This window comes from Dreissena polymorpha, chromosome 3 (genome assembly GCF_020536995.1).
Source record: "Dreissena polymorpha isolate Duluth1 chromosome 3, UMN_Dpol_1.0, whole genome shotgun sequence".
Taxonomy (NCBI): Eukaryota; Metazoa; Mollusca; class Bivalvia; order Myida; family Dreissenidae; genus Dreissena; species Dreissena polymorpha.
In genome coordinates this window covers 119,028,278-119,044,798 of record NC_068357.1, presented here as the reverse complement: position 1 = coordinate 119,044,798, position 16,521 = coordinate 119,028,278, and the positions used below count along the sequence as shown (strand labels likewise).

The 16,521-nt window shown below is 35.2% G+C and overlaps 1 protein-coding gene and 1 long non-coding RNA gene across 2 annotated transcripts in view; both read right to left on the bottom strand.

Annotated features, from left to right (window-relative positions):
- Window positions 1-597: 597 nt before the first annotated feature.
- Window positions 598-16,521, bottom strand: part of LOC127871198 (uncharacterized) — a 173,464-nt gene continuing 157,540 nt past the window's right edge. Inside the window, exon 4 of the mRNA XM_052413941.1 lies at window positions 598-792. Within this exon, the coding sequence (XP_052269901.1) occupies window positions 601-792 (192 nt within the window). The 3' untranslated portion in view covers window positions 598-600. The remainder of the gene's footprint in view (window positions 793-16,521) is intronic.
- Window positions 4,970-11,246, bottom strand: LOC127871202 (uncharacterized). The gene is made up of 2 exons (XR_008045214.1): window positions 10,897-11,246; window positions 4,970-7,644 (listed from the first exon to the last, which is right to left on the bottom strand). It is a non-coding gene; the product is annotated as an uncharacterized LOC127871202 (long non-coding RNA).

The following is a 16,521-nucleotide window of genomic DNA, read 5'->3' as shown; positions in this document are numbered from 1 at the left end:
TATTTCTTGTATGTATATTTAGGACTCACACACACTGATATAAATTTAATAACAATCAATAAGACATGTTCAACATCATAAAATATGGCAAATTAATAAATCTCACATCAAGTGTAACCTTTCTGTAAACGTTGCGTAAAATATCAGTATATACTCCTCCAAAGATAACTTAAACAATTTCATATTTTATTAAAAAAGTATTCATCCATATACATTTCTTACATGGCATGGTGTTTATAGAAATGAAAGTCTAAAAATAGCCTCAGTTGCTATGTACATGTGCATATATGTAGAAATATTAAATTTTCAGTTGAAATGCTTTGTTTTTTCATGCAAAGTTTACAAGAACTAAATGTTAGGACCATAATGACACAAACGTTTTGACAACATAACATAATATGCATTACATCTTATGTTCCAACAAAAACCCTCACATTGTATAATCAGATAACAATATGTGCACATAAATTATTTGTATCTTTAACTACACAAACAATGTTGTATTGTAACATCACACACTACTATGTTCGTATGCTAAACAACACATTGTCATTGAAATACTAATCACTAATAACAACAACTAATACATACATGTACACACTATTCCACTCTGAACACCAGGATGTTGTTGTTCCTGTACTGTCCCACAATGATGGATGATGTGGTGCTGCTGTAGCAGACTGACGCTGGGTACAACACTCCATCCTTGTGAGTAGCCAGCGTAGCCAGCTTACTCTCTCCCTCCCAGCCCACCTGTAGTACAGTGTCGGACATGTATCCACAGACCAGCACCTGGCCTGCAGGGGTCACATGTAGACCACGTGGCCACCCTAGTGCTGGGTCTGTGTATGTAGCCAGGAGTGTGCCATCCCTGGCCAGGGTGAGAAGCTTGTCCTCCATGTAGCTGGTGATGTACAGCCTGTCCCCTGTGGGACTCACAGCACACGTCTCTACTGCAAAACAGAGTAACATCAAGATATTGAATTACTGTTAATGTTAAATAATCTTATTAAACATACTGCAGTGATATTGTATTACACATATGTTGTTATAAAGAGGCCTTTACACATCTAAAATATATGCATACATTTCAATGATTCAATAGTTAAGCGTGACATTAAACTTCAGTAGCAGAGCTATTTAGTTAACGTTTGACATGTTGAAATGCGACTGGTGAGTAAGATATGAATTAGAGCAAAATTACAGAGATGGAAAGAATTACACATACTAAAACAATTGCTCAGTTCAATCAACAGGTAAACATATTGTACATGTACAATCATTTAACAACCACAAAATTAAGACCAGGTCAGAAAGTGTCTCTTTCCCAGGAACACAGTTTCTATTTATAGACATGCCATGTAGTGACAGTCAAAATACTTCATTACTCATATTTATAAATCAATAATAGTGAATCTTGTTTTGGCTACAATGTACTGTAGCATTCAAAGGGCACATATGAATTATATAACAAATATTTTATAATACATCAGCGGGTTTTCTGCTATTACATCTGAATTTTATTTTATTATCATCTCACAAAGTATATAACTATAATTTATAAGATTTTTTTTTTAAATAATAAGATAATGGCCTAATGGGTCAATATTTGTTGATTAAAACAAGATGAAGGATGACCTTGACCGTGACCTTTCACCGCTCAAAATGTGCAGCTCCATGAGATACACATGCATGCCAAATATCAAGTTGCTATCTTCAATATTGCAAAAGTATTAATAAAACAAGGGACAAAATTGTCACAAAACCAGGTTTTCATTGTGAAAAAAAAATCTGATAAAGGGAGAAAACTCAAAATGAACTTTTGAAATGACCAAAAAAAATTAACCCCCTTTGTAAGTTTTTTTTTTTTTGTAAATCTATTTTTAGTCGTGGCGACCTTGACATTGGAGATATTGACGTGATTCTTTCGTGGGACACACCGTCCCATGATGGTGAACAAATGTGCCAAATGATTTTAAAATCTCACAATGAATGACATAGTTATGGCCAGGACAAGCTCATTTATGGCCATTTTTGACCTTTGAACTCAAAGTGTGACCTTGACCTTGGAGATATCGACGTAATTATTTCGCGCGACACACCGTCCAATGATGGTGAACAAATGTGCCAAATGATTTTAAAATCTGACGATGAACGACATAGTTATGGCTCGGACAAGCTCATTTATGGCCATTTTTGACCTTTGAACTCAAAGTGTGACCTTGACCTTGGAGATATCGACGTAATTATTTCGCGCGACACACCGTCCAATGATGGTGAACAAATGTGCCAAATGATTTTAAAATCTGATTATGAACGACATAGTTATGGCCCGGACAAGCTTATTCCGCCAGCCCGCCAGCCAGCCCGCCAGCCAGCCCGCCCGCATTCGCCAATCTAATAAGCGATTTGGGCCACATATATTTGACCTCTGACCTTGAAGGATGACCTTGACCTTGACCTTTCACCACTCAAAATGTGCAGCTCCATGAGATGCACATGCATGCCAAATATCAAGCCATTTGGGTCACATATATTTGACCTCTGACCTTGAAGGATGACCTTGACCTTGACCTTTCACCACTCAAAATGTGCAGCTCCTTTGACCTAGTGACCTGAAAATCAATAGTGGTCATTTGCCAGTCATGATCGATGTACCTATGAAGTTTCATGATCCTTGGCATAAGCATTCTTGAGTTATCATCCGGAAACCATTTTACTATTTCAAGTCACTGTGACCATGATCTTTGACCTAGTGACCTGAAATCAATAGGGGTCATGTGCCAGTCATGATCAATGTACCTATGAAGTTTCATGATCCTAGGCCTAAGCATTTTTGAGTTATCATCTGGAAACCATCTGGTGGACGGACCGACAGACCAACATGTGCAAAACAATATACCCCCTCTTCTTCGAAGGGGGGCATAATCATATATGCAATCAAAGTTAATTAATTATAGACCATGCATTTTTACTAAAACTTTTCATTACAAAATAGTGCAAAAAACAACAACAGTTAAAAAATGTATGTTCTATGACACTCAGAGCATGCATATTTATACTTACTCATAGTTATGAGTAAATTTATTATTCTCTATTCTCAAAATACTATTAAAATCTCATCATCTTTATAACCCATATCATCATCATTATCATTATCAAACAAATAATAAACCAAAGACAAAATAGGAGTGAGTGCTTGTATTTGACAGGACTTTCAACATATAAATGCAAAAAACAATTCTTCTGACGCCCGTATGTGTTGTATGTGCAATGGATATAGACTTCAACGGCACCGCTCAATTGATGAGCCTCGAGACGACTGGAAACAGTGTAACATCTTTGTTCAGGTGTATAAAGAACTGAAACGATACTATTTAAATGCTGTAGGGCATGTAATTATGAATTCTTCACATGCACATGTGTGTCATGTGAAAAAATGCAAATTTATTCATAACAATTAGACGTCATGTATATATCTCAAATAAAGAGTTACTGTTTTAATAAACTGATCCCGGCCGATGCCCAAAGTGCACACAGGACGCCCACAATGCCCATCAATCACGCTAACTTGCTTAAATATTATAAATTAACAATTGTGAAACATTCATTTGTTCAAAGAAGCTGCTAATATCTGCAAGATTCATCCATCACCACCAATCAAGAGAAGTGTACATGACTTCACGTACACCCCATACAATGATCAGTAGTAATAAACGATTCAGGTAAAACCGCGAGCGGGATACGCAACCCTACTGCCATTTTTGTTTTCTTATTTTTTCTTTTAATGGCAGGGGGACGTATGAGGACCCATTGCTCGAGACCGGTGTCTAGGTGCCTTCATCACCTCCCGAAACCTCTAATTTTTGAGAAATCTACAAATAAGCAGCTATTATTATACTGTAAACATTAAGTATTATTTAGTAAAAAATGTAATTAAAACATTATCAATTTCATTGCGCAATTTAACATAACAAACAAACATCAAAAGCATCCCGCACACACCCCGGACATCAACATAAAAACAAACAAATAACTCAAACCATAAAATCCATAAAGCACCTAAAAAGAATGTTGATAAATCATAAGTATTCCGAGAAATATATAAATGCATATGACGAACAGCTATATTAAACCGACTTCAACATCTAACCAGTCACACCAAAATGAAAATATTGAGTAATCGTACAATAAGAATGTCTTTAAAATTAAACGTTCATTACGAAAGACAACAAAAAATAATAACACTGAAATTTAAACATACCAATATTTCAATAAATATGCTGGAGGTACTATCTCCAGGAAGTGAGAGTCTCGAAAAACATGACACCCATAACTTAAAAAACCTCATTCAAACACAATATTAAGTAAAAAATGAGTCAAAATAATCAAGAAAACTTAGCTGCTTCAGCCTTAAATGAAAATACACCCATCGTCTTTCCCAGTAAAGGAATCGGTTTGTGTTAAGATCCCATCTCACATGGACTAAAAACCGAACTGAAAATATACTAAATATAGACTTTATAATTGCAAAATTATAAACATAAAAGCAATGTAACCAATTATTTAACCATACATATGTTCATTAAGGGCGGGCGGGCGGGGTTATCACCCTTTCGTTTTCTTGCTCCATAACTTTGCCTGTCAAAAACAACCCTCGAATGGCGTCTCACTAGATGTGCAAATCATATATACCCCAAAACGAAAAACTCGTGCGCTTTCGCGCTAAAACATGCACACAAAACCCGTGCATTATACGCGCTAAACCATTACCATAATCTCTCTTCTAAATAACACGTATTAAACCATACTATACCGTATTTATCAAACCGAGAATAATTTCATTTACTCATAGTTATGAGTAAATTTATTATTCTCTATTCTCAAAATACTATTAAAATCTCATCATCTTTATAACCCATATCATCATCATTATCATTATCAAACAAATAATAAACCAAAGACAAAATAGGAGTGAGTGCTTGTATTTGACAGGACTTTCGAATAAAACAAAGAGAGAATACAAATAATATAAAACATAAAATGAATACCTAAATATTCTCAACCACGTTATATACCTCTCGAACTGTGTTTTAACTGAAAAGATACAATTATAAACATTTGTAAAAGCAATAAAATTAATTCAATCAAAATAGGCACACTATGGCCTTCAACAACGGTCAACTGACCACACAAGCCAACTGGCTTATCAACATCAGGCACACTCTGGCCTTCACAAACGGTCAAATGACCACACAAGCCAAACGGCTAATCAACATCAGGCACACTCTGGCCTTCACAAACGGTCAAATGACCAATCGAATAATGCAAAAGAGAATTAAACAGATATAATAAAACAATATTTACAAAATTAATGATAAACATTAAAACGGAAATAAAAAATATCATAATCATAATCCTTATAATAATAATAACATACTACATAAACCATACCTTTATGTTCTCCAATACTTAATATACCATTCGTACTGTCCAGTTACTGCACTGCAAAAAATAAACTTGCAAAGATTGTTTATTCCATGTGAACATGCTTTTTAAGAAAATAAGTTCAACTCACAAAAGCCAACCGGCTTTCACACATCAGATCAACTTGCTTTAAAAAACGGTCAACTGACCATACAAGCCAACTGGCTTACCAAATCAGGCCAAATGGCCGTAAACAAATTGGTCCAATGACCACAAGGAAACATACACACAACACAAACACAGAACTTAATAATACTCAAAAGCATTTCCAAACCATTTATATAATAATATATTATAGTGTCTTTAAATGTGCTACGAACAACACATCATACATTTCAAATCACACATACATTAATAATGACTTTTCACAAATCTAAATTTAGCGACACCGATAATCTGTCTTTCAAAGAATCTTTAACATATCCGTCCTAAGTGGAAACACTTTTTTATCTACCATGTCTTTGCCAAAGTCTATCCACAGTCTTATTATTGGCACTTATAGATGCTCCACCAGCACGAAAAGAATGAAGTCCATATTTAGAAGAAACATAACCCAATAGACTTAACTTCTTCTTTAAACTATCATTTATAGTAGAATAACTTATATGCTTATTATTAGAAATCAATTTGAAACAGTGTTTAACATTACACAAATAAACTGGTCTAAACACATTATCAGTAGATGAACATGCAATATCTGCAACACACAAATACTTTTCAAACAATTTCACAGGACAAGTGTCTGTATTAGTTTTTGCAATCAGAACAGTATTACACTCTCTTAAAATGTCCGTTTTTGACTTTTCAACTTTAATATCACAATGCGTATCTAAAAATACAACATTTGATCTTTTAACAGACAAAATTTCACTTAACCTAAAAAACCAGCATAAAATAAGAAAAAGATTGTAACGCCTCTTAAATACCCCAAAGAACAATCGCTCTCAGAAACAAAAGTGTGATAAAATTTCTTTAATATATCTGATGTAATAGGCTCCTTTTTAACTACAGGCTTTGCAATTTTCCGAATGCACACAAATAAAATACATCATAATAATCATAGTAATAATAATAACATACTACATAAACCATACCTTTATGTTCTTCAATACTTAATATACTATTCCAACAGTCCAGTTACTGCATTGCAAACAATAATTTTGCAAATATTGTAAATTCTATGAGACTTTCGTTCCAAGAAAGTTCGGTAACCTGACAACACAAGCCAACAGGCTTTCACACACCATATAGACTGGCTTTAAAAACGGTCAACTGACCATACAAGCCAACTGGCTTTCAAAATCAGGCCAATTGGCCTTAAACAACTTTGTCCAATGACCACAAGAGACATGCACAAATACCAAACACATTTTACTAATGTTCTCAAAATCAATACGTATGTTCTGCTCTTAAAATTAAAACTACCGACTTGACATTTGTTTTAAGGTTCAATTCACCAACACAGACAAACTTTAAGCTACTGATCGAACCCTGGCTCAAATTTCCATGGCAATAGCATAAGCTCAATTGATATACTAGAACACCGTATTAATTTTGATTTACTAATTTGAAAACAACAAAATGCTTAACACACTCAAATACAAAGCTATAGGTACTTGGTCGGCTGCAAAACTCGTCAATTTTTGGAATTTTAACCCATCAAACAAATCTCAAAGAGAACCGGTATTGATGCAAAGTTGAATTTCTGTGACTCTAAAAGGAATACATGTACCATCTGAGAATAATCCCTGTTGCTGAACCGTTACTTGTTTTTGTTCAATTAAACGCAAAACCTAGAAACTCATTCATTTTTACGTGCTAAACCATAACCATACTCACTTTCTCTTCTAAATAATATGTATAGACCAACATCATTCGGTATTTATCAAACCTAAAATAATTTCATTCACTAAAAATTCGTTAATGTAGTATTATCCATTCACAAAATGCTGTCAACTATTCCTCCTCCTCATCAATAACGTTAGCATCATCATCAACATTTATAACATCATCATCAATAAAATCATCATTATTAATCTTAACAAGTTATTTTCTAACACATAATTACACAAAAAAACAAACAAATTATACCTTTCGAGCTGCCCTCTAACTATAATGTTACACTATTCATTATTTATTCTTCGAACTGTGCAGCTTCTGAAAAAAATAAACTTCGCAAACATGTGTAAAAGCAATTTCAACATGTGTTTTGAGACATTTTTGTGAACTGACACGCAAGCAAACTGGCTTATACGCATCTGAAAAAATTTGCTTTCAACAAACTGTCAACGGACAACCCGAGACAACCGGTTAATTTACGTAAGCCAATCTGGCCCTTAATAACATACATTTAATGTTCTCCAATATAGAGCTATATAATATCCTTCGAACAGTACAATCTTAACATTAAATAAAAACAAAAATGTAAATGTAAACGCACGTTTTAACAAATTTGGTGAACAAACTACACGCGCTAACTGGGTTTATCCACATCTGGTCAACTGACTTTCACCAAAACGATAAGCAAATTACACATGTTAACTGGCATTCAAAAAACGGCCAAACACCATAAAAGCAAAATGTCTTTACACATCAAGCCAACAGGCCACCAAACAAGAACAAAAACTATCACGAAAACAAAATGACTTATATTGCAAATAAATCCGGTCTACTTTTGTTATCATTACAGTACCAAATCTTTAACAAGAGCACCGCCTTGCGGGTGCAGACCGCTCATCTATTTTCTTTTTAAAGGTGAAGGGACTCTCATTTTCAATCACAAAGGAGGGAGGGGTGGAGTGAAGAGCGGTGCATTGTGTGGGGGTGTGGACATTTATTACATTTTCTTCCAAAAATGCGAAAAAAAGGAAAAAAAAATCGGAGGGGGGGGGGGGGTGGGGGGGTGGGGGGGTGGGGGGTGGATTCTTGGGTGCGATGGTTGGACGGTATTTCAAACATAAAATAATAAAAAATAAATATTTGTGTTTTTTAACCGTTTCATAAAAAAAAATTGGGGGGGGGGTGAGGTGGGGGGGGTATAGTGTGAGGGTGTGGTGGTAATTTGTGAGATGATCTTAAAAAAAAAAGAAAATAGGGGGGGGGATTCGGGTGGGGGGAGGGGGGGGTGGGGGGGGGATTCTTGGGTGCGATGGTTGGACGGTATTTCAAACATAAAATAATCAAAATAAATAGTTTTGTTTTTTAACCATTTAAAAAAAAAATTGGGGAGGGGGTGGGGTGGGGGGGTATAGTGTGAGGGTGTGGTGGTCATTTGTGAGATGATCTTAAAAAAAAAAAAAAAAAAAAAAAAAAATTGTGGGGGGGGGGTTGGGGGGGGGGGGCACGGGCGATGGTTTGGGTGGAGTCTATTGTGGTATGTCAGGTAAGAGTAGTTTTGTCAAAGTATCAATCAAATCTAATCATAAATAAAGAAGTTATGGCAATTTTAGAGAAATTTAATAATTTGACCTTGAGAGTCAAGGTCATTCAAAGGTCAAGGTAAAATTCAACTTGCCAGGTACAGTAACCTCATGATAGCATGAAAGTATTTGAAGTTTGAAAGCAATAGCCTTGATACTTAAGAAGTAAAGTGGATCGAAACACAAAATTTAACCATATATTCAAAGTTACTAAGTCAAAAAAGGGCCATAATTCCGTAAAAATGACATCCAGAGTTATGCAACTTGTCCTTTAACTGTACCCTTATGATAGTTTGCGAGTGTTCCAAGTATGAAAGCAATATCTATGATACTTTAGGGGTAAAGTGGACCAAAACACAAAACTTAACCAAACTTTCAATTTTCTAAGTATAAAGGGCCCATAATTCCGTCCAAATGCCAGTCAGAGTTACATAACTTTGCCTGCACAGTCCCCTTACGGTAGTTAGTAAGTGTTGCAAGTATGAAAGCAATAGCTTTGATACTTAAGGAATAAAATGGACCTTAACACAAAACTTAACCAAAATTTTCAATTTTCTAAGTATAAAAAGGGCACATAATTCTGTCAAAATGCACGCCAGAGTTATCTAACTTTGCCTGCCCAGTCCCCTCATGATAGTAAGTAAGTGTACCAAGTTTGAATGCAATAGCATTGATACTTTCTGAAAAAAGTGGACCTAAACGCAAAACTTAACCAAAATTTTCAATTTTCTAAGTATAAAAAGGGCACATAATTCAGTCAAAATGCACGCCAGAGTTATCTAACTTTGCCTGCCCAGTCCCCTCATGATAGTAAGTAAGTGTACCAAGTTTGAATGCAATAGCATTGATACTTTCTGAGAAAAGTGGACCTAAACGCAAAACTTAACCGGACGCCGACGCAGACGCCGACGCAGACGCCGACGCCGACGCCAAGGTGATGACAATAGCTCATAATTTTTTTTCAAAAAATAGATGAGCTAAAAATGCATTTAACTATGACGAAACTAAATTTAACAAAACCGATAAATGCCTTTCATCTAAGTTTAAAACAACAGTCTTATGGTCAACGCTTTTTTCAAACCAAATTTATACCACAGTTTATCCAAAATATCGTAAATTAATTAGCACATATGCATGCACCATTATTGACACCAACCTTGCAGGGAAAACTTAACGTCTTAAATTATTATGAAAAATATAATAACTCAAAATGTTTTAATTCAATTTAGAGATTTTTTTTTTTAATTGTATACAACAATAACATATAAACTGTTTATTCGATATCCAGCGAACGAGATGTAATATATGCAAAACACAAACATGTTTCGAAAAAAGTTTACAAGACAAGTCTCTATAGCTGTTTCATAGATGAATAGAATATATATTTCCGTAATGTATCGATTTTTGATGTTTCATTCTTAATTCACAATTGGAATACCTGAATAGTTTAGAGATATGTTCGCATAAATTTTTATCCACTCATTATCATACCACGTCATATATCGCACACAACCATCTCGCTGAATTATAAGGAAAACGGCATTTAATTGTTATTAATCGTTTGTTGAATTATACGCTTGGAACTAAAACACAAACTTGTAACACATGTATTACCATATAAGGTGTTATATCTTATAAACAATAAAAATAAAGCAAGGTGTTCGTAAAAACAAGAGGGAGAGTGATCTAACTCTGCTATCAAAACAACCTGGAGTGACACACTATGTGGCCTTACCTATATATAATCCTACAAGACCATTACATTTGCGACCTCTTTTTAAACTTAAATAGTTTCATTTTTACCCAAAAATCAAATCAATTGATGTATCTGAATAATTGGAACTAAACAAAAACAACAGCACAAATAAAGATATGGAGCATGTTATTGAATATACTTATCATAAAAGTTAACAAGGAACACAACCTGTGTTATTTCAATCGGAATGTTGTTGCCAGTGTTATTACAATTAACAGAACCAACAAGTCTGACCTTTGTCCGAAGTTCCAGCTCACCATTCCGCTTCTAGCAGAGAATCAGTCCTCGCATCGAAAATCTCCTTCCGAATACTATGTATTTCGCAAATGAACGCCTAAACTACTTTATCACCCTTTCGTTTTCTTGCTCCATAACTTTGCCTGTCAAAAACAACCCTCGAATGGCGTCTCACTAGATGTGCAAATCATATATACCCCAAAACGAAAAACTCGTGCGCTTTCGCGCTAAAACATGCACACAAAACCCGTGCATTATACGCGCTAAACCATTACCATAATCTCTCTTCTAAATAGCACGTATTAAACCATACTATACCGTATTTATCAAACCGAGAATAATTTCATATGTATGTAGCAATATTATTCAATTACATTTCAAAACATCAGACCTTTATTTCTAGCTTATCACTTAGGCACTTGGTTATTAGAATTTGAGTATGAAGTACCTCCTTTGAATATAAATTGTATTGTTATTTGCATTTAATCAGTATATTTGTGTGTTGTTGTATTTATATAAAAGAAACATGCATTTATATCTTGCTATTACTTTTATATAGGTGTTTGAAACTGCTTATCAGTCATGATGACTCTTCAAGTCCACCAAGTTAGAGTAATTCCAGGGATCAGATTGAATGATTTCATGGGTTATGATATCAATATATATCGTCTCCAAAATTGGCTATTTGTTCTTTATAGGGTTTGGCATTTAAGTATATATTTATGTAGATATAATTTTAACTCAACAGTAACATGCCTCTAGTTCAAAGATTTTTAAGATTAACAACCACTTTTTGAATATGGACGTGAATGGTTTTTGTGAGAACAAAACATAAAATGCTTTATGTGGTAGGACTAGGAAATTAATATTTACTTTATTGAAAACCATTCAAATAAACATTAAGATTAATGTATGTATAAAAATAAACTTCTTCATTTTAGCTAGACTGCATCCAAAGCCTTAGGCTTATTGAGATACTCTCAAGTCTGTTTTCTGGGAAGAACCAGTACATAGTGTTTTTGTAAAGATCATGAGAACCCTCCCCAAGTAGGGATCAAACCTGTGGCCTCCCAATGGCTAGACAGGCACCATATCTACAATGCCACAACAAGATTATTAAACGATACAATATATAAATAAATAAATAAATACTGTGTATATAAGATTTATGTATTTCATGTATGCCAGGTCACATGCTGATGACACCAGTGTCGGTGATGGCAGCTCTGGAAGTGTCGGTGGGCAGGCATGTCCTGACGAGAATGAAATCTCCACAAATAACAAACAAGAGGGCCATGAAAGCCCTTTATCACTCCACTGCTGAAGAAAAGGCTGAAACAAATATTCTTGGCATGTGCAAATACTTAAATATTGGCCCTATTTAAGCACTTGTACACTTTTGTGACCCCCTGGGCTGGGTCAAATTTAACCTCAGGGGCATAATTTGAGCAAACTTTGTAGAGGACCACTATATCTCACTACATAAAAATGTGGTAGCCCTAGGTCCTAGAGTTAAAGACAATAATATTCTAAAAGTTTTCACAAAATAAGCAAGATATGAGCGTATATGATGTTCAATTTTGTGAACCGTGGGTCAAATTTGACCCAAAGGGCATAATTTGAACAAACTTGGTATAAGAGGACTATAAGAATGATGTTACTGCATACCAAATTTGGTAGCAATGCTCCGAATGGTTTTTGACAAGAAGATTTTTTTTAAGATTTCACAAAATAGGCGCTTTATAAGCGTTTATTCAATTTTGTGAATCCCCGGGGCAGGGTTAAAGTTGACCCAGAGGCATTATTTGAACAAATGTGGTAGAAGTTTATTAGATGTCTATACATACCAAATTTGGTAGCCCTAGGCCCAATGGTTATGGACAAGAAGATTTTTAAAGTTTTCGCAAAATAGGCCCCATTAGTGTATGGTCAGTATTGTGACCCCCCGCGCAGGGTCAAATTTGACCCAAGGGGCATAATTTGAACAAACTTGGTAGAGAACTATAAGATGTCACTACATACCGAATTTGGTAGCCCTATCATGCTATAAAAAGACTTGTTGCATTCTTTCGCAAAATGATGAGTAGTTAAACAAACCTGGAACATTTAAGTCAAAACAAAAAATTACACAACGCGACTTAAACGAACCTTTGAACACTAATATATTCAAATAAGGGTAGAAGTGCCACAGCCTTATGGTTAAAAGACAGGAAGATTTTTTAAGTGTTCACAAAATAGGCACTATATAAGCATATAATCGATTTTGTGGCTCCCAGGGCAGGGTCAAATTTGACCCCTGGGGCATAACTTCAACAAACTAAATAAAGGACTATACAATATCACTACATACCAAATTGTGTAGCCCTAGGCATAATGGTTATGGACAATAATTTTTTTTTAAGTTTTCACAAAATAGGCATTATATAAGCATATGTTCAATTTTGTGACCCCCGGGGCAGGATCAAATTTGACCCCATGGATAAAATTTGAACAGATTTGGAAGAGGACTATTAGATGTCACTACATACCAAATTTGACAGCCCTAGACTGGATGGTTATGGACAAGAAGATTTTTTAAGTTTTCACAAAATAGACCTTATATAAGCATGTGTTCAACTTTGTGACCCCGGGGCAGGGTAAAATTTGACCCAAGGGATAAAATTTGAACAAACTTGGTAGACAACTATAAGATGTCACTACATACCAAATTTGATAGCCCTAGGCCCGATGTTTATGGACAAGAAGATTTTTAAAGTTTTCACAAAATAGGCTCCATATAAGCGTATGTTCAATTTTGTGACCCCCACGGCAGGGTCAAATTTGACCCCAGGGGCATAATATAAACACACTTAGTGGAGGACTATAAGATGTCACTACATACCAAATTTGGTAGCCCTAGGCCCAATGGTTATGGACAAGCCCTTTATAAGCTTATATTCAATTTTGTGACCCCCGGGCAGTTTTAAATTTGACCCCAGGGGCATATTGAACAAACTAAGAAGAGAACTATTATATGTCACTACATGCCAAATTTGGTAGCCCTTTGCCATATGGTTATGGACAAGAAGATTTAAAAAAAATCCCACAATAGGCCTTTTATAAGCATATGTTCAATTTTGTGACCCTCGGAGCAGGTTCAAACTTGACCCCAGGGGCATAATTTGAACAAACATGGTAGAGTACTATAAGATGCTACTACATACCGAATTTGGTAGCCCTATAGGCCCAATGGTTATGGACGAGGAGATTTGTTAAGTTTTCACAAAATAGACCCTACAGTACAGCCAAAGCGGAACAAACGTATTTCGCGATCCGCGGCGGCAAGGTGAAACGAGTCGATGCCGCATCAGTTGTTGAAGCCGCGTCAGTATGCGGCGTCAAGTCGCATTTCGCCGCGAAACTTTGCATCTGTCCGCCGAGGCATGCCGCGATCCGCGACATGATGCTGAGTCGATGCGCATCATGAAATAAAATATCTTTTAAAAATTATTAGTTGCATGTAATTAACAAATTTTGAAATAACAATTATAATAATAATTAAAATCATAATAAATTTATTGTGCGCGGATTTTATTAGCATATACATGTAAGCATAGTTAATGTGTCTGACCAATTAAGTTTGTTTCCCGCCCGTAGTGTATGTATTTCGCACATAAACAAGGTCACGTTATTATGTTTTCGCACATACAAGTGGTCAAGGCTCCAGCAAATGGTGGATTTATAAATTAATTGCATGTTGATTTTGTTATTATATTTAAGCTGAGAAAATTAGCAGTTTAAAGCCACATCAATAATCAAGACGGTGACGACGTATTTGTTGTTTTATTAATTATCAGCTTATTATAACTATTGTTTAAATATGCGTATATAAACACGTTTTATTTTGTTCATATTATATAGTTAATATGGCTACTAATTACCCGATAATCATGTATATTCCAGTTTTAAAGCAAATGCTGGTAAATATTTACGATACACAAACATTCTCGATATTTCCTTAAGTATCAAATACATTTTGGCATTTGTTACTATTTATAGAGATGATGAAATAACGTCTAATTGGGGCGTTTTTTTTCCACTGAACACGCAATTTACGCCTGACGTGATGTTCATGTATTTATACAACACAAAATACACCCAAAGTTTCCAAACGACGTTCTACATGTCTGCATAATTTTCGTGCGCTTTTATGAAACTAAGGATATTTACGCACTGTTTATTTGACGCTAGAATTTGCCAAATGTCGCGTTAGCATTAAAATTCGGAAGGGTGTTTCGGATTACAAATTTGATAATGATAATCGAACTAAACATTAACAGTTGCGTGTAATTAATTCTACGCTACACATACAGTCATGTATGTACATGTTGGTGGATATCTTTTCACTCGATCCACCGCGTACGTATGGGGCGGATTTACTCCGCGAAAGTACGCGAGGTTAATACAGACTCGGCGTCGTTGCGCGGATCGATGCCGAGTGCCATGGTGATACGCCACGTCAACACACGATTCGGCCGCCGCGTACTTATAATCTGGCCGTGGCGTAGCCGCCGATTAAGTTTGTGCCGCGTTGGCTGTACTTTATATAAGCAGATGTTCAATGTTGTGACCCCTGGGGAAGGGTCAAATATGTCCCCAGGGGCATAATTTGAACAAATTTGGTAGAGGACTATAAGATGTCTCTACATACTGAATTTGATAGCCCTATGCCCAATAGTTATGGACGAGAAGATTTTGAAAGTTTTTACAAAATAGGCTTTATATAAGATTTTTTTTTATTTTGTGACCCCGGGGCAGGGTCAAATTTTACCCCAGGGGCATAATTTGAACAAATTTGAAAAAAGTTTACCTCAGGAACATTCCTGAGAAATTTCATCAGAATTGGACCAGTTGTTTAGGAGAATAAGATGCTTAAAGGAAAAGTTAGCGCACGGATGGACGCACGACGGACACAGGACCATGATATAAGCCCCGCTGGCCTTTGACCAATGGAGGCAAAAATCAGAAATAACCATCAAATATGTTAATGCCTCAGACGATAAAATCATGTTTTATACTGGCTTGCCAACTTTCGTTTTTTTTAATTCTTTGTTTTTGACATCGATTGAATTTGGTGCCTACGAGTTATGTTCTGAAAAACTGAAAACTGTTAAGATTGAGAAGGGCGTAAAAAAAGTTGACCTGTTGATGAGTTTCAATGACATAAAATAAATAAACAAGTTATTTGAATTGTGATTCAACAAAATGAAAAAAAACCTCTTCATTGCAAGTACTGTATTGATAAATAAAACATTTGTTAATTTTTAATGAGTTGTATCTTTTCATTGTATTGTTGTTCTTTGAGTGCTATGTACAGTCACATGTGACAGTAACATATACTTTCATATCACATATATCACAGGCCATATAAGTATAGATTGATATATTTATCACAACAGTCCATATTTATTTCCCAATTGATTAAAACTAAACAATTGGCCATGTGTTTATATAATGAACCAACAAAGACTTGAAGAATAATATGAAAATAGTTTTTATTGTTACTGTGCCCATATGAATTTATAAGTGTATTTCTTTGATGTCAAAATGAAACTCTTCAGGTATCTGTAAAAAATACTGTTG